The 27,626-nt window shown below is 38.9% G+C and overlaps 1 protein-coding gene across 3 annotated transcripts; it reads right to left on the minus strand.

The window, feature by feature from the left end:
- Nucleotides 1-256: 256 nt before the first annotated feature.
- Nucleotides 257-27,543, minus strand: SP4 (Sp4 transcription factor). Of its 3 annotated transcripts, none has more exons than XM_074863030.1 (6): nucleotides 26,965-27,543; nucleotides 26,190-26,290; nucleotides 24,162-25,713; nucleotides 5,327-5,555; nucleotides 4,894-5,093; nucleotides 257-3,811 (listed from the first exon to the last, which is right to left on the minus strand). In XM_074863030.1, the coding sequence occupies exons 1-6, from the start codon at nucleotides 26,969-26,971 to the stop codon at nucleotides 3,564-3,566; spliced, it is 2,337 nt and encodes a 778-aa protein (XP_074719131.1). In that variant the 5' UTR covers nucleotides 26,972-27,543; the 3' UTR covers nucleotides 257-3,563. The 3 variants fall into 3 exon arrangements, with proteins under 3 accessions (XP_074719131.1, XP_074719142.1, XP_074719151.1); XM_074863041.1 differs by lacking the exon at nucleotides 26,965-27,543 and adding an exon at nucleotides 26,393-26,583; XM_074863050.1 differs by lacking the exons at nucleotides 26,190-26,290; nucleotides 26,965-27,543 and adding an exon at nucleotides 26,355-26,585.
- Between the last annotated feature and the right edge of the window lie 83 nt (nucleotides 27,544-27,626).

The following is a 27,626-nucleotide window of genomic DNA, read 5'->3' on the forward strand; positions in this document are numbered from 1 at the left end:
TCCATTCACAAGAGCTGAACAAACCCCACAGAATTCATGCTGAGCTAGAATCTGCTGGTTTAATTCCCTGCTGGGAGTCTGCCAGTTGGGAAACGCTGACCAGCAAGTACAGGTCTTAATTACACAAATCCAGAAGCTGCTGCCAACCTTTCCCCATTGAGAAGCATTTGCTTTCTAGTGTTCTTCTTGATGAACAGATTATCACTCAAACATAATTTATTGCTGCTTTATATTGTAAGTAATTAAATGAAGAAACCTTTTAAACTCAAGGGAATTTTAATAGGTTACTTGCAAAATGTTATTGCAGGCAACAACTTGTACATGGTTTTAGTTCCAAACCCACCAAAAAATTATACAAATCAGCATTGTAAAAGTGTCAAATTAATGCCTTACAGGCTTTGCTGGCAGAATTAATTTCTAAATTCTAGATGTGGGGAAATGTTACTCTCATTTTTTTCCTTTTCCATTTTTTTTAGAAAAATTTACAAGTGAAATATTACTACAAAACTTTTTATAAGGAATTTTTGCAAAACATTTACATTTTTACCATCAACTATTTTTCTGTTTCAAAATCATTATGTAGATTTAATACCCTATGCTGCACATCAATTCTTGCGGGATGACAATTCAGTGACATGCATAAAAAAACACCACAAGGCATTAAAATGAAGACTTAAATACAAATATTGTTGCAATAAAACAGTTATAAAATTGAAAAATAGGACCTAAACATCATGCTTACTTAACTTTGACAAATTAACTTTTTCTCCTAGATTACACACTTTTATTACTGCTCTCGTGAAAGAATGTGATAAATAATGACTTAACACCAATTTCTAATGTAATCGGCAACACATACACAAACCTAACCAAAGAAAGTATATTTTAAGAAAAAAACTATTCTAACACTGGAGTTCTACCATGGTAAATACACTTTGCACTGATACTTACAATAAAGCAAAATTTTTAATGGTGGCAAAGGGAATGAACAGTGAAATGCCATTAAACAAGATACTACTGCACATCTGTGCCCTATTACTTACAACAGCTATATCCCACTGAGTCAAATAAAGGACATTGAAATTTACGATCCTTTTAAGACAGAAAAGTGGATTCAGAATGGTATGCAGAACAGACTGTCAAAATGTTTCTAATTCCAGCGGTAAAATGTGCACCTGCTAACACAAGTTAATGTACTTGAGATGCTATGAAGCCAACCAGATTTAGATTTTGATACATCTATAATAGGGATTCATTGCAGATTAAAAATGACTTCAGTTTCCTATCTGCATACATATGTATGCATGAAAAAATTATATATGAAATGGTTGTGCAGAATGCTCGTAACTTCAGTTTACAAAAATTGTTAACTTGTAGGAAACATGGTATTAACATTAGGAAAGTTCTTCTTTGCATAAAGAAATTTATAGCACTGATTGTGAAGCATAATGATAAAATATATATTTGATGTTTCATTTCCTATATAATAAAATTAACAGTTAATACTACCTAATGTTCATCTGTATTAAATGTAACATCTAATTGATTCTGATGTTTTAAATCCAGATACATCAGTTAAGAGTACTTTAAATAAAATATACAAAATAATGTACAAAACCCAACTAAAATTTAAAGACTCTGTCACAAGTCTACAAAAGCTTTAAGAAACTTGAAATTTATAACCACAGTGTAAAATTGTTTTTCTTTAATCTCAAAGCTTTTTATGTAAACTGAAAGTATAAAATACCTTCAGCTTAGTATTTTGCTACAAAGGGCTGGCCTAAAGTGTACACAGTGTAAACAATGATTGGTATTCCTCTTGCTTCAAAAATACAGAAAACACCACAAGATTGATAAATTATTCAGATGAGAAGTATATGTTTTGTGAGGGAATGCACAAGGTATCTGTTTTGTCTCTCATACTAACAGCTACCAAACACATTCTTCCTTTTGTAATTTTCAGGGAAAAAAAAAAAAATCCTTCTTGCACTGTACTTCCTTTAGTTACATCAAAAATATTTTGGAGTATAAATTTTTTAAAAAACTGGTCATGAGAATTACTACCAAATGACTGTTATGCATAAAAGGTTACATTTATGCCCATGGGAAGTAATTAAAAATCCTGAGTATGAAATATTTGGCCATCTTTCCTCCTTGTACGTACTGGAGTTTTCACATAGAAAATGCAGTTTGATTTTTTTGTTGTTGTTTTTCATTTCCTCTATATTCCTATTAAACTGGCACATCTGAAAATGTAACCAAACCTTTGAAATCAAAACTTGTGTAGTACAAAGATAACTATATTCCTCTTTCCCCAGTTCGCTTTGTGGTTGGAGGCTCAATGTAAGATTTGATAGGTAACAGATACTTATTACCAGCCCACATATTATCCTTGAAGAGAAAATAAAGACAGTAATATTTAGGGGAAAAGAGAGAAAATGTTTACTTTCAATACCTTTTTTTTGGTTAAAATGTGATAATTAATTCTTTTCTTTGGCTATTAAGTCAAAGCATAAAGAACTCAGCACATTAACCACAATATAATAAACTAGTATTTACAGAGAGAAGATACTGGAGAATGAGCTACAACACTCAATTGTCTGATTAATTTCCATGAATTCTAACAAAATTAAAACATTTAAATGCTTAAAACTGAGTTTTTATGATTCATGTAACCTACGAGTTAGAAATGGACCACAAATATTTTAAAATATAATGAAATGATATACCAAAAGTTGACACAAAAGTTGCCATATTCATTTTTCATCCTACATAAAGATAACATTACTTTTGTAAAATCTTATGTTAATATCTTTCTATGGTTTTATCTTGCCTACTGTATATACTAATTCTACATAACCTTAGCTCTCCAAACAAAGAGAGGAATTAGAATTTACTGATTGTCATTTATACACACTACTATAATGTAGTGGTCAAAATTAATCTGAGGTCCATCTCAGAACCACTTCACAGCATGCATCATCCAGCTGCTATTTGAGTAATTCCAAAACTTGAGAAAAGACGGCCAAAATCAACTGACGTGTTCTATGGACTCAGAAAAACTTAAAATATTTCCACTGCTGTTCATCTGTATTCAGTTTTGCTGTGCCATACGGGAAAATGATGTTCTCATGAAAATATTACAAATTTATTTTAAAAACAAAGTACCTTCATGAAATGATATTAATCCTAGTCAAGGTCCACCCTGGTTTACATCGATATTATCTGATTTTATAAACACATTAACATACAATAGGGGGGGAAGGTTCATTTAAAATCATTACATGATATACAGACATATAACTAAAAAAGTACAGTATGGAAATAATATTCCCCCATCTGTTTATCCAGTACATCAATTTGCGCTGTTTGTATTTTTGAAATTTTTGTCTTGTTGCACCGGTGTACACTTCCCATGCTGACCCTCCAACCTGGAACACTTACAGAAATCATGACTGAAAGCATGATTTCCTGCTCTGTAATCCACTTTACCAGCCCACTTCCATATCCTGAAAGGTATGTAAACTTAAGTGCAGCACTAGGCGTCCACATAAATGATCCTTTCAGAATTCTTCCATGTTTGTTGAAACATTAGGGGTTGCTGGGTTTGAATCTTGAGAAATGGCAGCAACAGTGACAATTCTTGGAGAACCAAGAACCTCAGTAACTGAAGAGTCCAGTTCTCCTGAGGTAACAATAGCAAGGGCTGTTCCACCACCCTTCTTGTTCTGATGAGTTTTGACATGTTTCGAGAGATGGTCACTTCGCATAAACCTTTTAGAACATTCTGGGCACTCAAATCTCTTTTCACCTTTTTTAAAAGAAGAACAAAACCAAAATGTTACTGAAAGGGAGAATGGAACACTGCTTGATCATTTGAATCTGACCCTTTTCTAGTCAACATCTGAAGGGTCTTTAAAAGGATACAATGTTTTCTTCTCTACCTGTCTGATTTCCAGGTGTGTTCTGTACAGTCACAGGCTTTTGGCAATCTACTCTTCACTGCTAAAATGTTCTCAACAAATATTTGCTATGCTGTGATTATCTGGTGAGAAGTTTGAATTTCAGGTCACAGGAAAATTTTCATAAACTTCCATAAACCTAACAGAGTAGGAGAGGTAAAAGCCCTGAAAGAACAACTTGATAGCATTTTTTTAAGAATATTTGTTATTTAGATTACAGTGATGAGAAGGGAATTTAGAAACATGAATCCCAAAGCTCCATGAGGATGTATGAAATCTATGTCAAGAGAGATAAATTCAACATACTAAAAAGTCCTGTCACTGTTCAAATGTAATTAGTGCTCAGACTTCAAGTCCTATCTTCTGATACTATAAAGTGGAGGGGGAGGGAAGGCACACCTTCTTGGGGCTAGAAATATGAAGGCTGGTATAATTTTCATTTTCTAGAACGTCCACCTTTCCAATCTGAACTCTTAAGAGACCTTGCTTTATCAGTTCACGCTTGGAACTTCAAGAAACTTCCCAGGAAGACCAAATCTGATGTATGGACTAGGTTAATAAATTTCCTAAGGATTGAGCTAATCCAAGTGAGAAGCGATGACCCTGGTCCATGGCCAATCCTACATGCCTGATCTAATCTGTCAAATTTAGAGCAGGCACTAGCTAATGTACGTCAGCTATCTGTGATGAAAAGGTCATCTTTTTCTAGCATAGGTACAGAAGAACAGTTTGAACAGATCTCGTTTTATTTATTTAATATCAGTCAGCTTGAATTGATGAAAACTAAAATCTACCACTTCCTCTGTTTTAAAGTTACTTTATTTACATTTAAAAGTAGTTTCAGAGATCCTAGAACTTTGATATCACTGTTTAACCATGGCCATTACAATTCAGACTTGCTGTACTATGCATACAGAGAGGGCTGACCAACCTGTGTGGGTTCTTCTATGTCTTTGTAACTCATCACTCCTTGTAAATCGCTTGCCACAAAAGATCCAGTTGCATATAAATGGTCTTTCACCGGTATGCCAGCGCAGATGCGCTCGAAGATGAGATGTCTTGCCATAAACTTTTCCACATCCTTCAATATGACAGATATGTTGTTTCTTTTTTCCTGGCTCATTGCTGCCTCTAAAAAGATCAAATTTAAACAGGTAAGTAATTACGTTCTAAAATATTATTAGCTATTAGGAAAAATATTTCATGCTAATAGAGACAAATATAATCCCCTGTCTAAAAAGAAATATATAAACATACTTTCTAATAGAAAACAAAAAATGTAGGCAATATAAGAAAATCTCATGCCCAAATGAGGGAAGCTGTGATAAGATGCCTAAATACATCCTGATAAAATTTACATTTACCTTCCTTCTCCTTCTCTGCAATTAGGACATGAGCAGGCAACTCTTCTCAATCTCTTGCCAGGTTGCACTTCCTGGTCAGAAGCTTGTTGAGCTTGTTGCAGCTGCACTTGTGTTATCTGATCAGGACTAACAGCACCAATTGCCGCATTAGCAATGCCACCTACTGCTACAGTAACAGGAGCTATCGTGGCTTGCTGTACTTTTACTCCATCCTGTCCTTGCTGTTGACCTGTAAAATAAGAAAGTGTTTGTACGTTTTATTAGTCATTTCATAAAGATAAGTGCATTTCACTTATTATGCTTTATAGAACAAAAGTCCACCTAAAGGGAAGCCACAAAACAAATATTAAATCCAGCCATTTTCCTGAAGCACTACCAGAGTACTTACCTGCTAGCTTAGATAGCCCTGTTTAATATAATTTGTTATTAGAACAGTACAAGACTGCAAATTACTGATACTAAGAAATGTGAACTAGTTTAAAGTGTTTTTTCTCAAAAGCTGAGATAAATGAGAAACCATTAAACAAAATCTTACACAGAAATATTGTTAAATCGATTGTTGACTAATGTCTCTCTAATAACCTTTGAAAGCATATCTACATTCAGAAAACTACAATTAGTTAATTTTAAAAGTTGCTGTATGGCACATACAGAATTGTCACTTCTGCAATCTGTCCTGAATCAAAACTGAGCCACAAAGGAAGTGTCACAAAGAGAAATAAATGTTGTAGGACTAGACTTGAACAAGCTAGCATACCAGAGCTTTGTTGGTTTTGTGAGTTTTTTTCCCAGGATTCTCCACCTGAGATGGGGTAATTCTGGTTATACGTACAAACCAGGCGATGAGAGGCTGGAGAGCAGCCCTGCAGACGGAGGGGATTTGGGTTGATGGCAAGTTGAATCTGAGCCAACAGTGTGTCCTGGCAGCCAAAAGGGCCAACCATAGCCTGGCGTGCATCCAGCACAGCACAGCTAGCCAGTCAAGGGAGGTGATTGTCCCACTCTGCACTGCACCACTGTGGCCTCACCTCAAGTACTGTGTGCGGTTTTGGGTGCCTCAATATAAGAAGGACATTGAACTACTAGAGTGTGTCCAGAGGAGGGCAACCAAGCTGGTGGGCAAGACTTACAAGGAGCAGCTGAGGTCACCTCATTTGTTCAGCTTGGACAAGAGAAGGCTGAGGGGTGACCTCATTGCAGTCTACAACTTCCTCAAGGGGGGGCAACAGAGTTGAGGTGCTGATCTCCTCTCCCTGGTGACCAGTGACAGGACACATGGAAATGGAATGAAGCTGCATCAGGAGAAGTTCAAGTTGGACATTAGGAAAAGGTTCTTCACTGAGAGGGTGGTCAGTCACTGGGACAGGCTGCCCAGGGAGGTGATTATGGCACCAAGCCTGTCAGAGTTCAAGGAACTTCTGGACAACACTCTCAGTTATATGATTTAGTTTAGTTTAGGTTCTGTGAGGAGCAGTGAGTTGGACCCAATGATTCTTATGGGTCCCTGCCAACTCTAGACATACTGTGATTTTGTTTTGCAGAAGGGAGTATGTTTTCAAGAAGACTGGAAAAGCAGCTTGACAGAATCAAATGGAATTCTAAGATTGACTTGAGGAATTAAGAATTCAGTTTCATTGCAAAAGTTCATTGATCTCATTGGCTTTCTTGATCAAAGGAAATCAGGATCACTGTCTTGATATTAAAGTAAAATAAAGATTATTCCAATATAGGTAAGAAGAGTAGTTTCTTGAGCAGCAGGGTAATATGACATTTGCTTAAAAAGTTAGTACCATACAGTCTAAGAAAATAATGTCACAAACTAAATCTGACACAGAGATGTGACTTCCAGCCACAATCTGACAACATTGAATACCAGTCCTGCCAATAACAGGAACAGGAAAAAAATATCATTAGATGCTGCCATTTTCAAAAATTCAGTGCCTTCATACAAATGGGAAATGAGAAAATACTACTTACTTATTGAAAGAGTGTAAAGACCAACCAGAATTCCTTAGAATAGACTACAATATTTTAAGATTTAAAGTCCTTAATATTGAAGCATTAATTTAAAACTTAGAAATCCCTTGGAGGTAACATGATTCAGAGAGATTCAAGTGGGTACTGCAACTTGTTTCCCAAGCATCTGTAACAGACATCATCAATGGGAAAATGACTGAGAAAAACACTCTCTGAAGTCTGAACTGCCTAGCTATCAAGTGAGTTTATATACAATACAGCACAGGATAATGACTACTTCATTCACATGATCGCTGAGGAGCAATATATATCTTGTACAAGACCATGATAACAGCAATAGATGAAACCTAACACACACCACATACATACAGATAGGTTAGGACTAAATAACATGATATACAAAGAACCTCCCAAAGTGACTTGACTGTCCTCTAACTGGCCACTGTTGGCTACAAGAAAGAGAATAAACCTGTCTTGTGCTAGGTCAGTACCAGGTTATTTTCACCAGAAGCACTGACTAAATTTCCCCAGCTATCTCTCTTGGTTTTCACCTGGAACTTACACCTGATCTGCCTAGATATGAATAAACATGAATTCCTTGTTTTCTTAAGCAGGCCACAAATATTGACAGATGCTGAGTACTTACACTTCTCTGAAAAGAATGAGGACAAACCCAGAAAAGATGTCTGAATCCCACTTGCTGTTGGACAGACAGTAAAACAACAACAAAACAATCTAAAAGTAGTCTGGTATTTGCAGCAGAGGAATCACAGAAAAAGAATTACAGGGTTAATCTTGAGTGCAGAGCCTCCATATGTCTAGGATAGAACAAAATCTTTCTTTTCAGAATAGCAATGTACTGGAAATAAATTTATTTCCCATGTTCTAATGGGAACAAAAAGCACTCATAAGAATCCTTAAGGGACAATATGATAGGGTAAGGAGAACATTGTGGTATGAATGCAAATAGTAATATCTAGTAATTGGTTCTAACAGTGGCAGAAGAGGACACTTCCAAAGAAAGTGCTAGTCCAGGAGCAATTCCTTGCCAGGCTCATAAGCTGCTGAAGTGCTGACTGAGTGCTATGAATAACGAGAGTCAAAAAAGGCTGATCATTTTTGTTACATCTAATGCTCATCTTAACATGATAATGTGATTGCTTATGTTGAAAACCTGCTGCAGTTTTTGGTTAGCCAAAGGTAAATAAATTAACAGGAAGAACTTGCTCAGCTTGTGGTCTTTCTCAGCAAACAGACCACTCACTCTGTTAAATGTACCCAAGATGCAAACTCCTTTAATTCACAAAACACCACCACAAATGATGAATCTATGAATGGTCACTGCAAAGTTAAACATGTAACAGATCTTATAGCCACACCTACTGCAGCCTCTTACGCTATTTTCACTATCAGTCACGTTTTCAAGTACATTAATAAGAATTATCTTTTGTTGTTACAGTCTGTTAGAGGGATGTCTCCATCCATGTCACAAAGTCCTATTTGAGAAAAACACATCCTGGGACCTAACCAGTCTGTGGTCAGAACACAGCTGAAGAGCACAATTTTCTCTCAATTTTCCCTTTCTCTCTAATTTTCTTGAATCTGATATTAAAATTTCAGTGCAACTTCCTTCCCAGGCTGCCAGACCAAAGCTTTCCAAATCAGATGTGAATTGAGGCGCTTGAACCCTGAGGATGACAACTCCTTTTTTCACTCCATGACTAGTGCTGCAGTGATGAATGTCCAGCACATAACTTTTTCTGGATCCAACCAATCCACATTTATGGGGAAGCCTTTTCAGCATTTCTAAAAATCCAGTATATTGTGCTGATTCGATACGAACCAACTTTCAGTCTCTAAGTCATGAAAAGACCAACCACACAAAGGTCTTCTGACACTTCTTTTCTTCAGAATATCAAGTACCACTGCTGACACATACTTCATCTGCTCTGAACTTCTCTCCCCTTCCATGTGAGTGCCACACATCTTGGAGTATAGGATACACACTACTGAGCTACAACCTTAATCTATTTATTAAACATAATATAGTGATACATTTGAGTAGAAATTCTTCACAATAACTGTAAAGGTGACAATAAAAATACAAAAGAGAAAATGCCAGAAGTAAGGTTGCTCAGGAAGACAATTACATTATCTGTATGGCTTCAGTTAAACAGTAATTAAATGACTGCTCTTTAGATGGCATTAACAAAGTTATTACATTTTCTAATGTGAATGTTGATTTTCTTCTTTAAATTAATCTCACAGAGTTGTTATTTTAAACTCCCTTCCCTTGGATTCCACTTACTAAATTCAGAACAGAATGTTCTGAAACTCTCAAAATATCACACAAATAGCCTTATTTAAAGATCCAGGCCACAATATTAGATAAGCAAATCTCTACTTTTTGAGGTAAAGAGTAACTGAAGGAAGCACACATATCTGATAAATACCTCTTTGCCAGAGATTTACATAGTTATCAGAAAACACTGGGAAGTTCAAGAATGTACTTCCTGGACTTAATTTTTGTTTTGAACTCCTGAAAGAGCATCCCAACAAGCTAGCCCACTAGTAGTATACAGGATAGAAAAAAAATGCATCTCTTCTCGTTTTAACACTATTAAACATAAAATTCTTATTCTTGTTCTTTGAGAGTAAAAATAATTATTTTAGACCAGTTGAAAAATCTTTTCTCTTGAAGAAAAATCAGAAAATTTTCACAAAACAGCTGACAGAACATGCCCTTGTCTAAATCTCAAAATGAGCCTGCTATAGTCTTGAGTTGTATGGGATTTTGATTTTTTTTTTTAAACTATATACTAGAATCCACTATGGATCACTACATGCTTTAACTTCTACATCATTTATACTTATTCAGGGAAGATAAAGGAATTTCATTATTTCTTAAGTTTACTGACGAAAAGATACTGAGAAAACTCAACTGTTGATATGAGTTTGTCAGCAGTCTACAAAACTAAATCTGGGCAACTTCTAAAAGGTTATAAAATTAGGATTTTTCAATAGAGAGATCTAGATATAAATCAGCTTTTTATTTGAAACAAACTGTGCTTATTCTAAAAACAGGTGGCTGAGATCATGTTATCCATACAGGAACAAAATGATGTCCTGACACTTTCTAGATGGAGAAAAAAGACCTATTAAAAATAATCTATATGACTTCTTACTAGGGGCATTAAAATACCATTTAAAGCCTTCCACAAATTCTGCTACAGTCATGAGACCACTTGACATTGCTTCTTCCTAACATACTCCAAACCGCAAAGCCCGATATCACTATACTTCACCATTCATAATCAAACCTTTCAATAACAAGAGCTCTCATGTTTCAACAGATTTCAGAAAGAGGTCTAACAAATCACTACATGAACAAAGTCACACTTCAGTTCATCTATGTTATTCTATATGACTTGTCAAAGCAGTCACCACACATTTGTACCTGCTTTTAGAAGGTACGTTTTTCTCAAGTTCCCATGATTTCTTAATAGTGATTTTCTGAAACTGTGAAACATTCTTAATTAACAAAATCATCACTGAACTTGTGTATGACTGAACTTTATTGCACATGCTGTCAGGTTACAACAAAATGTTAGAGTACAAAATAACACTGATACCAACTACTCCATTGCATTTAATTTTCTCTCAGATCTAAGGTCTCTTTTTCTTTTGGATAGTGACCATTTCTTTGACGACAGGACAACATGCAAACAACAAGGCAACCTGATAGGGTATTTATTTTGCAAATCAAGGGCAGTAAGATTCTCACTCATTGCAATATTGCATATATGATTATGACTGAATGTAATTAAGCATAACATTATAGGAATTTTTAAAGCTTCTCAAACAGAGGAACCTGTATGATTTTAGTCACTAATCTTTCCCATTTAAGCATTTAAGACATTACTTATTATCACAAGATAAAAGATTATCAAGATAAAGGATTGTACATCTTTTGTTCCTCAGCATCGCTTACTCGGCTTTCCAATTTTGCAGTAAAACTGCATCTTCGCAGTTACCACTCACGTTTTCTCCTACACATGAGTCTGTAACACATTTATGCAAGAAAACGCAACGATTTTAAGTAATTACTGTGAAGCCAAATAATATATATACACACACGCGTGTCTCAATTTTAGGCTTCAGGCTAATTTGCAAAATAACTCCTGTAACACCACCTGGATGATTTAAGAAAGCAAATGCACGGTACCTAGGAAGTACTTTTCTACAGAGCGACTGACCACTGAAGACCATGGTTATTAGGCTTAGCTATCCATCGTAAGTCAAAACAAGTTTCCTTTTACTACGTATTGCACGTGCATTCCTATCCTTGTTCACCTGAAGTAGCAAGCATGAAAAACTACTCTTTGAGGCAAATAGGGCAGAAAGGGAAGAAAAGGACTTAATTTTAATGGTCCACAGAAATCATGGGAGTCAAACTTCAGAAAAATGGATATTCAAAGAGAAATTTAAGGCTAAGACAAGGACACTTCTAGTTTCTGGTACTTGGTTCCCCAGAACAATTTGATAGATTTCCTGTTGCTGTTGTGCAACCAGCATTCAGCTGTCAAAAAGATGGCAGCATTAATGACAGAGTTATCTCAGTAGCGTGCATCTTACTGCAAAATCTGAGAAACACTTTGCAAAATGTACCTAGAGCCAGAGCGGCTAATGTTGCAAAAAATAAAATTGTTCAACTGCATATTCCAAAAATGAAAGAAGTTTGCAACTGACATTCATAGTCCACTGTATATTACTACAGGACAGCTAAGTAAATGACAGTCTGCAGAGTTCCAAAGCTCTGCAAGCATCAGCAACTCACCCATTCAACAACTTACTGATGCAAAGCAATGGAGGAAAAGAGGTTTCTCATCTCCCCTTCCCCTGCATGCAACAAGTACAGTCAGCTTGCAAACATCCTTTAATATTCTTTTTCCACAATGACATATAATTTATAAGAAGATATTTATATATGTTTACATATATTTATTTTATAAAACTATTTATTTATAATATATTTTTATATATAATAAAAGATAATACTTTAAGATATAGCCAAGATTTTAAAATTTAAAAACGTCTGTGGCAATAGTTTATAGTCAGAGATCATTTTTTTCCAACCAAAATCTACCTCGAAGGAGGTTTCACGCTGAAAAATGAAATGCAAATCATATCTTAAAATTAAATATATGCAAAGACAACACTGAGTTTCAGTATTTACACAGAAAACTACGTGATTCAGTGCTACTTAAATGGTACGCAGACAACTCTGCCCTCTCTTCTACCCTGAAGCAGTGGTTTATAAAGATTTATGAAGAAACAATATGTGACAGAAGAAGAGTTCCCCAGAACAGAAACGAGGGCTGACACAAGGGACCAACACATTCTGTAGAGATCAGTTTGGAGTAGAAAGAGGAATTGAGCCACCCAACTACTGCAGGAAATTTGGGTAGCACACCACAACATTGTGTCCAGGTGCTACTAAAAGCAGAAAGCTTCCAGTGCAAACTGCAACACCAACTAGACATCTGCCTTTTCTACCTCCTACAGGGGCACTGAAGCCAGTTTCTAACTTTTGATCTTTTGTCTGTTGCCAACTTTGACGAGATTTGTAAGAGCTTGTTAATCCTCTCCTCCGAAAACTTCCTATATCAAATGTCTCAGTCTGTTCAAAAATTACTGAACAGCATCATAATCAAGCTTAACTTTTGTGAAAAATACCACTTAAACATGAGATTTAAGACAGTAAAAAGAGAGTTTGAGTGTTTTAAACACCTTAAAAAAACCTGAAGTCTTCCTCTTTCTGTGCAAGAATCTTACTGGTAACACAAAGACAAAACAATGCCCCGAAAGTTTCATGAAGGCGATTTAATGACTTTTCAAAAACATAAGGCTTTACCCAAGTGCTTTAGGACAACCTGACACTGCTTCAGTACTTTCAGACAGAAGTTTTCCCAGCTGGTAGTATCTTTTATTAAACTGAAAGACAGTTTTCTTTTATTACTTTATTAAACATAGGAAAGAGCTACCACAAGTACAACACTTATACAGAAACAACATAAAAATCAACCACAGAGCTACAGTCTCACAAAATCTAGTCTTGCAAAACCAACTAGAGGTTTCAGTGAAAGCAAGGCAATGCCTCTCGTTGTTATGGATGCTGTGGCTTCAAACAGAAAGAAAATATAGTCAAATTTATTAGGCATTCTAAAGAATGAGTTGGAATCAGAAAAATAACTTGTTATACTACTGTTAAGGCAAGAGACCCTTTCAAAGAACGCTGATTTTCAGCATCACTGAAAAAAGAGTCAAAAGGAAAAGTGTATTTAGGATGAATGTTCAGGAACACTTCTCTGCAAATGAACACAAGCAGTTCTCTGCATACTGAACCTTAGAGCAAATAGATACCTGAAAGCTCGAGTGCCAACTGCGCTGCAGAGTGCCAGATGCACGGCATTGAAACTAGTAGTAGATATAAGAAATGGAGGTTTTAAAGTTTACTTTTATGGAACATCTCCCTCTACCTGATCACCCCACCCCAACTCTTAGGTTCTTCTACAGCTGACAGCTACAACAGAACATGGCCCAGGTCTTTTTTCTGATTCTTCCCCTTAACTCTGAAATAGGGATAGAACTAGAAAGAAACTTGTTGACTGTTAGTCTCTACAGTCTGACTAGAGGAGCTCAACACCTGACAAACTGTAACAAAAAAACCCCATCCCAACCCCCCCGCCCCTAAATAAAACCAAATGCCTATCTTACACACTTCTGCCATATGGAAACTAAAATACTGGTCTCAGTGTTTTTTAGCATCTTGCTTCAATTTCTGTATATTACCATGGAAATAGTAATAGCTTAATCTTGAAAGGACAGAAGGAGGCTGACATGAAAAAATGCAAACTAAGTTTCCAGTACTCCATTTGATTTTTTGGGGGTAGGGGTGGGGGTTTTTTGGTTGTGTTTTGTGTGGTTTTTGACTACAGTTTAGCTAGCTTACATATTTTACACTTGACTAGAAGGTTCACGAGTGTCCTTGAAGTAAACATTTTGGCTATATGAAATGTGGTCTTTATACTGATCAAGATAAAAGTAAATACACCTCTGAGCACAGGAGGGATTAGTTAACAGGTACATACATGGAAAATCCTTTCGACAGAAAGAAAGATAGCTGACTACAACTAGGTTAAGTTGTATAGTATTTGATAATTTATTGAGAATAAAAAAACATTGGCAAGGTAATTAAAATTTATCAGGAAAAATGAGATTCATAAAACATTTTTAAAGACCTTTTACAGCAAGACTAAATATGAGACACAAGCCTTGGTTTTATAATAGCCTATGGGTAGATAAGACTAACCAATACAAAGACTAATTTGTTTAATAAAGATGTAAAAACTGTAACTTTATTAGTGTCTTCATCAGGCAAGGACCAACAAAGCTATATATTATAGAATCACAAAAGAAGGGCCATGTAAATTTCAATCCAAACCCAAAGAAGTTCTGCCATCTTCTGTAACATTATGTATACAGTTTTAAAGGGATAACAGTCTCCCTTTTTGGTTCAGAACAAACTGAAGAGCTTGATGTTTTCATCAGTTACTTCCTGATGACCAAAGAAACAAGACAATCAAGGCCCATATTTCTTAAACTTCAGGATTTTGCTCAAGGAAAAAGTGGTCACACCATCACTTGAAACTACTCTATAATTAAGGAAAGTCAGACTTGTACATAACGTGTACCCCAAAGGCTTTTTTGGTGGGACGATATTAACTGATCATTTTCTCTTCACAACAAAATGATAGTTGTCTGCCAATCTAGACTAAGTATGCATGTCAGGATAACATGGTTTACCAATGACCAGCTGATCAAGGTATATGACTGTTATCCACTGGCAATAGTATTAAACATCACTGGAAACTCCATTCTTAAGGATGCATGCATACAGAAATCCATATAACTATGTAACTATATCCCAAACTAAGCTAAGCATGCGCTAAGATGCTACGTTTCTCAAGAGACTGCAGATGTCCAGAGCTATTGTTTTGGTTAAAGTGTCATGACAAAAGCAAAATATTCATTATAAAAGTTACATTGTTATGCAGTCCTGGCTACTTCCAAAGCTACTATCCTACAGCATAGAAATAAAACAACTTTGTTAACTAAATTATCCATTAAAATCACTGACCAATGAAAAACAGTTGTTTTTCAACAACATTGTTTATTCTTGAAATTAATATTCCCCTTAGAACACAACATCCCATTCCATATATAGCTAGATTTTTTTCAATAATCACCATTGCCATTAAACATTTTTAATATATTAAAACAGTAAGAATTTAGCTTCATATGATTTTGGTACTGGTAGATAAGATAAGTACTCCACTATTTAAGTTACATTGAGGAAGCTATTGAAATCAGATTTTGAATATGCTTCTTGCCACCCCTCTACCCCTGAGTAGTAATGGAAGAACAAGAAGGTTGGCTTAGTAAAGATCTAAGCACCCTTTTAAAAAAAAAAAAAGAAAAAACCCAAACCCAAAAGCAGGCTGATGAAGATGTACAGTATCACTCAGTTTTCTTGCTTGACATTTTCTGAACAAGAAAGTTCAGCCAATTCATTTCCTGCTCTATATGCTCTAATTTCTGACAATAGGGAATAAGAGAGGGGATAGCAAAACCTGATATTCTCAGAGAGTGCACCTGTATTGATGACACATTTTTAAGACCACATACTCCAACAGGGAAATACAGTTTTAGTAACATTCTTCTCTGAAGTCTTAAGAACTTACATTTAATTCTTGAAGCTAATAGCAGAGAAACGGCTCACTAGAAACTTATTTCACCTGGCAATTTTGAGCAAAGATGATACTTCAAGTGCTTCCCCTTCTCACTGTCTAGAAGTAATGATGAAGTCATGCCTTGCTGCTCACAGACCAGGCAGAAAAGGCTTGTTTTACTGAGGCATTTTTATCAGGTTATTCTGTGTGTGTAACTTAGCTGAACAAGTAGATTGAACATTCCTTATGCATAAAGTTCAGGAACAGTATATTGATACTTAATTTTTAAGCTACCATCACCAAGGCAAACATTTGTTTTCACCAGCATAGTTTGTTGTTAAACTGTTACTGCCACTATTTTGAATTTCAGTTTAAGAAAGTCCCACAACTAAAGCAATTTTGTCATTAGAAGACTAAATGCTTCTCCTATAATTACTCTGAAGCAGTTGAAAAGGATGCCTGTGCTATAATACTTAGAACACTGTGCTTCTGCAACAACTCTCAGCCCAAGGCAACCTGAGAACAGTTGTAAATGACCTCTCATGACTTTGGAAAAAGTATGCTAAATTTCTATACTCCTCCCAACTACACCCTCAGAATGCCAAGTAACACCTTACGAAGTAAAAAAAAAACCCAAGAAAAACACCTGCATTTTTTGTTTTTGTGGAAAATAGCTCAGTTCTTTGTACTTATACTGCAGATTCCATAGCTTGCAACTTGTTTCTTTCAAGGTGTTTGCTGCAGCTTGCTTGCCAATGAACATCCAGGGAAACACTGCATTTTATTAAAAAAAAAGAAAAAGATCATGTCATGCAACCACCATCCCTCAACTCCTTGATATTTATATTTGCCACTTTGCTTATATATACTGTGGCTATTTTAAATCCTTTTTACCTTGTTACCACCTACAGGCACCCCTCCTTGCTTAGCCACACAACTCATTCTGCTTCTACACATACTTACATTAACACAAGCAAGGACACCCACAGGTTGTGTGTTGTCATGAAAATGCATTTCCTTTTGTTCAGCAACATAGGGGTAATATTCTAGGACTTCAGACTAAACACCTTCCCCTCCATCAATAACTAGCATATGTGATAGAGATAATAGAAGATCATGAGTGGTATAAAGGTGAATCAGATCATTTAATTGTTCATAATACAGGAGTTTGAGAACATTAAATAAAAATGTATCTTATACAACAATTAAGACACAAGTTATTGCAGACAAGTATTGAGCATGTAAAAAATTTACACAGACTCAGAAAAGACAAATTCACAGAAGAAATCCATCAAGCATTATTAAACATAACAAAAACCCCAAAATCCCACTTCTAGCTCAGGAGGACCTGAGCTGCAGATCACTGAATGGTGGGAAGAGTATCTGAGTGGATTATTCTCATATGCATCACCTGGAGTCAGCATCATACAGGGTCAGAAACACCTTTGACTCATAGTCATAGAATCATAGAATGGTTTGGGTTGGAAGGGACCTAAAGATCATCTAGTCCCAAGCCCCCTGCCATGGACAGTGACACCTTCCACTGGACCAGGTTGCTCAAAGCCCCGTCCAACCTGGCCTTGAACACTGCCAGGGAGGGGACAACCACAGCTTCTCTGGGCAACTTGTTTCAGTGTCTCACCACCCTCACAGTAAAGAATTTCTTCCTCATGTTCAATCTAAACCTACTCTTTTTCAGTTTAAAACCACTGCCACTTGCCCTGTGACTACAGGCAGGCCTTGATAAAAAGTCTCTCAGTCTTTCTTATAAGTTCCCTTTGTATATGGAAGGGCTACAATAAGGTCTCCCCAGAGCCTTCTCTTCTCCAGGCTGAACAACCCCAACTCTCCCAGCCTGTCCTCATAGGAGACATGTTCCAGCCCACTGATCATTCTCATGGAGCTGCTCTGGACACGCTCCAACAGGTCCATGACTGTCTTCTACTGGGGACCCCAGAACTAGTCACACTACTATAGATGGGGTCTCACAAGAGTGGGTAAGAGGGAGTGAATCACATCCCTTGACCTGCTGGCCTCATTCCTTTTTATGCAGCCCTGTATACAATTGGCTTTCTGGGCTGCAAATGCATACCACTGGCTCATATCCAATTTTTCATCTACCAATATCCCCAAGTCTTTCTCCACAGGGCTGCTCTCAATCCAATCATCACCTAGTTTGTATTGATATTGGGGATTGCCCCGACCCATGTGCAGGACCTTGCACTTGGCCTTGTTGAACTTCATGAGGTTCACACAGGCCCACCTCTCCAGCCTGTCCAGGTCCCTCTGGATGGCACATCCCTTCCCTCCAGCATGTCGACCGCACCACACAGCTTGGTGTTGTCAGCAAACTTGCTGAGGGTGCACTCAATCCCACTATATCATTAATAAAGATATTGAACAGTACTGGTCCCAATACAGCCCCCAAGGGACACCCCTGATTACAGATCTCCATTTGGAGATTGAGCCACTGATGGCAACTCTTTGGAAGTGGCCATCCAGCCAATTCCTTATCCATCAAATAGTTCATCCATAAAACCCACAACTCTCCAAGGCTATTGTGTGGGAACATGTCAAAGGCCTTACAGAAGTCACAGTAAATGATAATCAGTTGCTCTTCCCTCACCTACTAATGGTGTCACTCCATCGTAGAAGGCTGCCAGATTAGTCAGGCATGATTTGCCCTTTATGAAACCATGCTGGCTGTCTCTAATGATCTGTCACCCATGCCTTGACATAGCTTTCGAGAGGATCTGTTCCATGATCTTACCAGGCACAGAAATGAGGCTGACTGGTTGGCATTTCCCAGGGTCCTCCTTTTTACCCTTTTTAAAAATGGGTGTGATGTTTCCCTTTTTCCAGTAACCATTCCTGAGCTACATGCATTTAATCTTATGCATCATTTTATGCCTGTTTAAAGAATTTGGTAGAATGTTTCAAACTCCTCTGCAAAGTTTGAACCAGAATGACAGTAATACCTAAACAATGTCTTCAGTCTTTGAACAGCAAGTCAGAAAACCAGTGACTGTCACACAAAAAGAGTTAATAAAGAAGAAAAGGGAAGAGAAAGCCTTGAAGACGGGCTGAAGTTGGATGTAGACAAATGAGAAAAAGCACGAGAAAGCAGGAGGAGACCTGGAGGTACTGACAAATTGCGTAACTGCTAATAGCAGTGCAATGAAAGTAGCTGGTCAAAGAGAAAAATGCCTCAGTAACTCACATTACTACAGAGTATGAAAGAGAAGGCAAAGGTTCTACATTTTTAAAGTGTCCCAGTAAGAACACTTGGTATTGAACTTCAGTGTCATTAATAAATGGTTTAGAATCCACAGCACATCTCTGCAGAAGAGTTAACTCTCCAGTTCCAGTACTGTCAGGCAACAGACTGTTCCATTGAACAGAAGTCATTCCTCCAGGTTATTTTGGTGGATGAACGCCAAATTCCCCATAATTCAGGCCATGTCACCTCACTTCTTAAACAAAATGGCTTGAACTTCAGTTGCAAGGTGATGGAATCTGGTCACTTTTGCCTAAAGCAACTAACAAAGCTTGGAGTAAGTATGCATAAAATACAAGTAATGTTTTTCACTATTTTTAAAACAAAAGTGTCTCATACCCTTTTGTATGGGACAAACACCATCATCATCACATAAAATTACTTCAAGATGCATAATTAAGGTAGATACAAATCTGATCTACTACTCTTTTTCCGTAAGAAACAGGGAATTACTCTGAAAAGACATGATCACCACCACTAGACTTCCACTGTCACCAAAAACAATGACCAAGTTCAGAAAAAGCTTGTGACCTCTTCTGAAGGCTCCAGTGAAAGAAATCCTACAGGTAGAACACAGAACTTTTACAGGGAAGCCTTTAATTCTCAGTATTTCATTAGAGATTAACTGGTCTGTTTTATCTCACCCCATATTCTTCAGCATCCACAAATGTTCACATTCCATGCTATTCCTAAAAAAAAAAATATTCAAAGCTCAAGGTGTTGAGGGACAAAAAACTTAGCCCATCGAAAGGAAATGGTTTTATGAACTATATATTTTTCTTAGAATCATCTAGTACTAAACCAAGTTCCTTCCCACAGAGTCACTTATATTGTCAATTAACACATCCGGACAAATAAAAGAACCTGAAAATAAGCTTTAAAAAGGCAAAGGATACCTCAGTTTAAGAAGGGGATGGGGGTCAGGGGGCCAGGAATCCCTTGAACTTTTGTCTACAGCTATCACAGCAAAAGCCTTGAAAAAAAGGCAAGGGAAATGTGCAGTACCTGCTTGTCCCCAAGCTCACAGGGGCTAAATTCAGGAAGTCACCACCTATTAACATTAAAGGCTATCCTGTTCTACAGGGAATCACATATAAAACAACTACAGTTCATACAGCACAGAAGAAATGCAATTTACTTTGTACAGAACTAGCTTGCTTAAAGGCCATGACAGGTACTGATCTCATAGCAAGGCCAGTATTTGTACATACCTGCATGTTCAGGTAAACACAGTTGCTTTTATGTAGTCCATTGCTTGATTAGCTCTTAATTAACTAATTGTTTAAAGATCTGTTTTTAAGGCTCAGATATTTAGTTTCTATCTTCTCATCCAGCTTTCTTCTGTACATTTACTTACTGCTTTGACTGACACTTTGTACATCTCAGCAAAATTCCACAGAATCAGAGTGGTGTAGACTGGACAGCACCAGTCCAACCCCCCTGCTCAAGCAGGGCCACCTACAGCAGGTTGTCCAGGACCATGTCCAGACAACTGCTGAATATCTCCAAAGATGGAGAGTCCACAACCTCTCTGGGCAACCCGTGTCAGTGTTCAGTCACTCTCACAGTAAAAAAGTAATTTTCCTCTATATCATTGATATCGAATGAGTTTTCCCTCAGGCCAAAAAGTGAAAAGATGTAAGAACTTCTCTGCTTTGCCCTGCTTTTTGACCACACACAACATACAACCCGAAGTGTGATACTTACTTACCAGGAACAACATTTGAACTTTTAAAAAAACACAACAAAAAAACCCCACACTCATCTTGCTTGGTTTACAGTAGAGCCTACACACCTTGGGACCAGAGACTTCAAGTAACAAAGGTTAAAAAAAGCAGACTGAAATATATTATTTACTTGAAGATTTTAATATTTTTCTTCCCAAGGTGAAATTTGTCTCTTTTGAAATTTAGAATCCATTTGATAAAACGCTTAACATTTCCTTAATAATTTTAAGCTAAGAATGTTTGTTATTTGCAGTTAATTAGAGTTCTACTGCTTCTACTGTTTCATTTACTACTGAAAAACTAAGAAAAAAGTATCTAAATTACCCCATTGTAGAAACAACCAGGAAAACTAATGTTCATGGAACAGAAATACAACACAAGCAAAAGAACAGTCATTTTGGACAAATACTTACTGTGATTTATTCCCCCTCCACCCTGAAACTCAGCTGGTTTGATTGGTTGGATTTGCTTGAAGGACAAAGCAACTTACTTTCTTCCTAACAAAGTCAGAGCACCTGCATCAATGCATGGGATTAGTCCTTCACTCAGTCTTTTCCCTGACACCCTCTGGACATCCTCCATAGAGCTCATTTCTAACACCTACTACTGCTCATTTGTAGCAAATGATGCACTTCTGGAGAGTTCAATTAATGTACAAAAGAGTTCACACTGACATGCTTAGGTACTGCAGAAAAAGAATGGAAATACCAGTCTGCAGATGTTGAGGTAACCAAACAGTTTATTTTTTTTAAATGGTTCCTGTAACAAAAATAGCAAACCCCACTTCAAATATAAAACATTAAATCTGAGGAAATTAATAGCCCTGATCAAGACAGCTTGTTCCTTATAAGCAGCAAGCAAAGTTTAGACTTTAGCATGTTTGTATTTTCTATTTCATAACCATTTTTCCCTTGAATACTTAATATAGCATTAAGGACTGCACATCATGCTCTGCACTCTCCTCTCCACACTACCATGTCCCCTGTTCCCACAGTGTAGCATCAGGAAGTTTCACAGGAGAGTAGAGATAAATAAGAAGGAAATTATAACTAATCTCTCACATTCTCAAAGTTTGTTCTTTCTCCATAATCTCAAGCCTTGGGGAACAGAAATAGTACCTTATATACAAAGGAATATAGAAAAGATTGGAGGATTCACTGCTGCTAACATAAAATTAAAAGTGCTATGGAAACAGCCGTAAGGCCTATCTGGGGGAAAAAAAAAAAAGAAAAAAAAAAAAAGGTGAAGGGGAATTCAGTGGTCACAAAGCTTAAGTTTAGTTAACATATGAACTCTGTATGACTAAGTCTTGGCTTCTCCAGGACCATACTTGTGACTCATTCCCCTCCTTTCATCCTTAGTTATAAATCTCAATCCCTTTATTTTCCAGAAGACATCACATGCCATCAAAGGTGCAGGCAAGATAACTGAGCAAGATACCAGAATCTTTTGTTCTAATACCTCTTAGTGTGTACTAAACAATTGTACACCATTAGTAAGCAGGAAAAGACCTGCATGCAGCAAGGTTCTTCCTGCACCCCCAGATCTAAGCTGGTCCCAAAGCTGGCTTCCTACAATGAGTCCCCTACCAAAGCAGGAACTTCTGTCTAACAACTGTAGTCAACCAGCACCTTCCCATCAAGAAAAAATTTTTTCAAGGCAAACTGGACTGCATATTGTAGCAGCTGGTCAGCTCCAGGTAGCTAAAACTTCCTTTTTAACCATTACAGTTAAACACAAAGTCAAGATTTTAATTCTGATTATCCAGATTAACATTTCCATAACACTCCTTGAGTAAACCATGTTCAGTGCATCCAACCCAGCTCTTACTATTTCAGCATGCCATCAAGTGCCAAAGCGCACCATAGCAGATGAAATTCTCCAAATGGCAAATTTCTTATAATCAAACTATGTTTAGTCTCCTCAAAATATTTCAATTAAAGGGAACAATCCTTTTCCCAGTTAAACATTTCTCCTCTTAGTATATGATTACAAAAACACAGATTAAGAGTCAATATGATACTAACATTTGTTCATGCAAACTGGACAGTCGTTAAATATGAGGTTTTTCTTACAGTTTTATGCTAAAAAGCTGTGTCTATAGTTGGATTGCTCTTAAGACAAGAGCTTATTGTAATTACTACAGTAAAAGACTTTTACTTGTATGAAATAAAACCAAACTCATGTAAGCAGTTCTCAAACTGGCAGAGAGAACACCTAAATCGAGTTTTATCGGAAACTTTAAAAGTTAGCAAGTTTTACATATAGGGCTGCCCTTGTGGGACACTGCAGAGACCTTGCACAGGATTTACTTTAGAACTAAGCTCCATTATCCAGCCTAAAGCCTTTTAATAGCTCCTTTCCCAACTATTAGACCAGCATAACCAAACAGGCATTTCATAATACATATCAAAAGTTCATCAGCAAGTGCTGAGGTACAGTTACCAGTTGGTTTTATTTTTTTAAGACGACAAGTCACAGGAACTACGTTGTGCACAAGCGTACCTTATTCCACTCAATCTCTTTGCAGAACTCAAGTTTTTAAGGGAACAACTTTAGGAGCTAGTGCAGAACACAACAGTTCCATACAAATGCATGCCACATCACAAGATATCCCAGTTCACATATTGTCACTTTTCTCATCCTACATCCCCCATGCAGAGACTGGAAATACTGCCTGGTTGGAAAAAGCTTTCTGTTGCTGTTTTTTAAACATATCAGAGCTCTAACAACAAAGTCTTACATTCACTCCCGAAGCCTACAAGTCTTTAATAAGATGGAGAACAGGATCATTTAAGGATAGTTTATCAGATACAAACATCTCCATTTCAATTGACACAAGTGGTAATATTAGCTCAGTGTTTAGAAGTGTCGCCTCTTTTAAAATCTAAATTTTAGTGATAAGGTAATTCCTCACAGTTAAGGGTTTAACATTTATTACAGAAAATCCTGAAAAAAGTATTAATTTAAGACTGTCTAGGATTCTTGCAAAAGTTAAAAAAAACCAAACAACCCCACACCACCAAACCAAAACAAATCCAAAACTTTGTCAGACCACTCACCCGCAACACTGGTAATGGTAACAGGAACTCCTTGCACTTGAACACCTGCAGCACTCAGGTTGGCAACACTTACTGTTTGAAGATTAGGTACTGAAGCAAGCTGGGCAGCATTCAGAGTGATGGGGGTACCAGCAACAGCCACTGGTGCAATCTGGGCAATGGTTGTGCCACCACTTGAAGACACAGGGGTAATGGTTAGCTGTTGGGGTAACCCAGCATTTTGAACTTGAAGATTTGAAAGGCTCTGCAGATTTTGAACCTGTACAGTTTGCCAGCTGATCTGCCCTGATGGTGTTAAAGTTGGAGCCCTGATGAGCACCTGAGTTGGACTCACTGCCTGCAGCTGAACGTTCTGCAAAGGCTGCTGCTGGATGGTCTGTATAGTCTGCCCTGACTGGAGCTGAAATGACTGTGGAGGAATGGCCTGAATAATCTGCTGTTGAGGCTGCTGGATCTGTATCTGCTGCAGAATAGGCTGACCCACAATCTGGACCTGCTGAAGGGAACCCGACTGATCCTGGACATTCTGTAGTCCATTGGACTGAAGCTGACTGGAGCTCTGGGCTTCGGAGTCTGCAGCAGTTGTTGGAGGTTCTTCAGTGGTCTGCTCGGAACTGCTGCCTGCTGTGCTTGTGTACTGGCCTGTTTCTGCAGAGCTTACTAGTGTGTCACTGCTCGTAAGAGATGTTGAGGCAGTGGTTGTAGAGGTGGAAGATGATGAAGGAGACTCTGGCATTGTAGAGGCAGAAGTGACAGGTGTAGACGATAGCTGATTTCCATTGGAAACTCCACTCTCAGTAGACTGGCCAACTTGTCCGGAACCTCCTCCAGCTGCTACACTGTTTATCACAGGCAACGCCAGGGTTACCCCACCAATGTTTATAGGTAATGTTGTTACAACTTGTGCCTGAGTACCAGGAATAGTTTGCAGTTGCAGTGGTATGGAAACACCAGGCCTAATTTGGACTGGAACTGTCTGATTTGCTAGGTTTTGAGCAATAACGTTCCCCGAAGCTGTCCTATTTGCAGTTGTGAGGATAGCTTGATTATTCCCTGCAGGAATAAGCTGAATTTGTCCCTGTATGTCTTGTAGACCAGTAGCATTAGATGGATTGATTTGAAGTTGTTGACCTTCTGTTGTCTGAATCTGTGGGATCACTTGGTATTGGACACTACCGCTTGGATTTTGTACTTGAATGACCTGGAATTGTCCAGGGGTTGTTGCAGAAGAATTGCCCGATTTGGTTTTTGAAGGAGATGTACTTCCATTGTTACTGCTGGAGGGACTTCCTGCACTCGAGGCAACAGAAGATCCTTGTTGAGCAACGCTGTTTTCTTTTGAAGCAGAAGGAGCAGCAGCAACAAGCTGCCAAGCGTTTCCAGCAAGCTGAGTTGTTACCAATTCTAACTGCTGTGGCTGATTCTGAAGCTGCACCAAACCTTGATTTGGATCTATAATAATCTGCTGCTGTCCAGTTCCTTGATTCTCACCAGGAGTTCCTATTTTGCTGCAAGTGGCTGCTAGCAAAGCCAGAGGCGAAGGCTGAGAATCCTATCCATGAAGAGAGAAAACAGAACGGATTCAGAAGAGCATGAGTATGAACTATCAGAAGCATTAAGGTTTACACAGGAAAGAGAAAAAAAAAAAAGAGCTTCTGCATAGAGACCAATGATACAGCTCTGAATAAGGAAGTATGTATTTCTGTAAGTAATCTTTAAACATAAAGTCCTCAATTATCAATGAATATGTGACAGCCAGGACCTCAACCGCATCCTCAATCCAGTCTTTTTTTTTTCCTCCTAAAATAAAGAAATTTTTAAAAAATGCTTCTATTACATGGAAAGCAGCTGATCACTGCAAAATGCAATCAAAAAAACATGTCCAGGCAGTAAAAATATTGCACCCAACCAACTACATTTCATCCAACCCAAAGAAAGATGCCCTGAGCAGGAAATGCTGTTAGCTGAACATTTAATTTTAAATGCTAATAGTTTGGGCACTTCCCTATTCGGGTGTGTGTGCTTTACCTGTGAGCCTCCAGTTTTCCCTTTTTTATTATTATTGTTGTTATTCTCTGCCTCGGGAGATTTCTCTCCCTCTGTGGGCATAGTTTCCTCCTTCTTTTGATCTGCAAAAATATCAAGTGTAACAGGTTAATTATTCACCTTCATTTATACAATAACAAAACCTACGAGCATATCCTTTTTGATTCCCAGCTTGTCGCCTTTACCTCTTCATAAAAACAACAGCGCAAATCATTATTACAAAAGAACGAGTCTTAAGAAACGTGGTTTGAAACCCAACCCATGGGGGCTGGAGAGTTAACACCCAGAAAGGGGAGGTTTGGTTTCCTCTCCCAGAGACAGCAGGAAAAAACCACCCACAACCCTCCTCCTCCTCCTGCCCCCTAAAGCATCGACGGCCACTGAGTGGCCGTCGATGCTTTAGGGGGCAGGAGGAGGGTTGTGCATGGGAGGGAAAGAGGGAGGAAAAGAGGAATGAAGGAGGGAGGGATGTGCACAGGAGGGAGGGTTAGCGAAGAAAGGGGGAATGGAGGAGGGAGGTACGGAGGAGGCAAGTCGGAGGGGCAGGCAGGGGAGGAAGAGAAGAAAGGGGGCATAAGAGGAAGCAGCGCGGATGGGTGGAGGGGCAGGAAGAGGGGAGCGGGGTAAGAAGGGGGAGAAGCAGGGAAGAAAAGGGGGAACCCGGGAGGGCGGGATAGAGGGGGGGATGAAGGGTGGAGGGAGGAGCGGAGGGAGGGAGGGGTGTGCACAGGAGGGAGAGAGGGAGGGGGTTACATACCGCTCATCCCGCATTAATGCCCCGCTGAGGCGCCGCTCTAGGGGGGAGGAGAAGGAGGAGGAGGAGGCGGAGGGTGGGGTGGGGTAGCGGGGAGAAGGCCGGTCGCAGCCGGAGCTGGGAGGAGCGGGACGGCCTATTTTTCCACGAATGGCCGCCGCTGGGCTGTGGCGTAGCTGCCTCTCTCTCCGCCCGCCGCCGCCGCCGGCCTCAGCCCGCCGCCTTGAGTGACAGCTGCGGGCCGGCCGGGCGGCGAGGGGGAGGGCGGGCGAGCGGCGGCGGGGGCGGGGCCCGCCGGGGCCTAACTGACGCCCACTGAGCAGGAAACCGAGCCCAGCCGCCAGCCTCTCGGCCGCCCCTCTCCGCCTCAGCCCGGCTCCCCACGCCGGAGGCAGGGGAGGCGGGGCGGGGGCGGGACGCGGCTCCCCGCGAGCCCGGCCCCGGTAGGCAGCGGGGCAGGCGAAGGGGCCTCCTCGTCGTCTTCCTCCTCCTCCTCGTCTTCTGGCCGCCCGTGCCGCGCGCCGGGCGAGAGGGAGGGAGGGAGGAGGCGTGGCTGCCGAGGCGCGCGCGCTTCGGGGCGGGAGCGGAGGCGGCAGCTGCCCTCGGCGCGGGCGGGCAGCCCCGGCTCCCGCGCTCGTGCCGCTCTTGACAGCGCGAGGGGCGGG

The sequence above is a fragment of the Strix uralensis genome, chromosome 1, assembly GCF_047716275.1.
Source record: "Strix uralensis isolate ZFMK-TIS-50842 chromosome 1, bStrUra1, whole genome shotgun sequence".
In the NCBI taxonomy this organism is placed as follows: Eukaryota; Metazoa; Chordata; class Aves; order Strigiformes; family Strigidae; genus Strix; species Strix uralensis.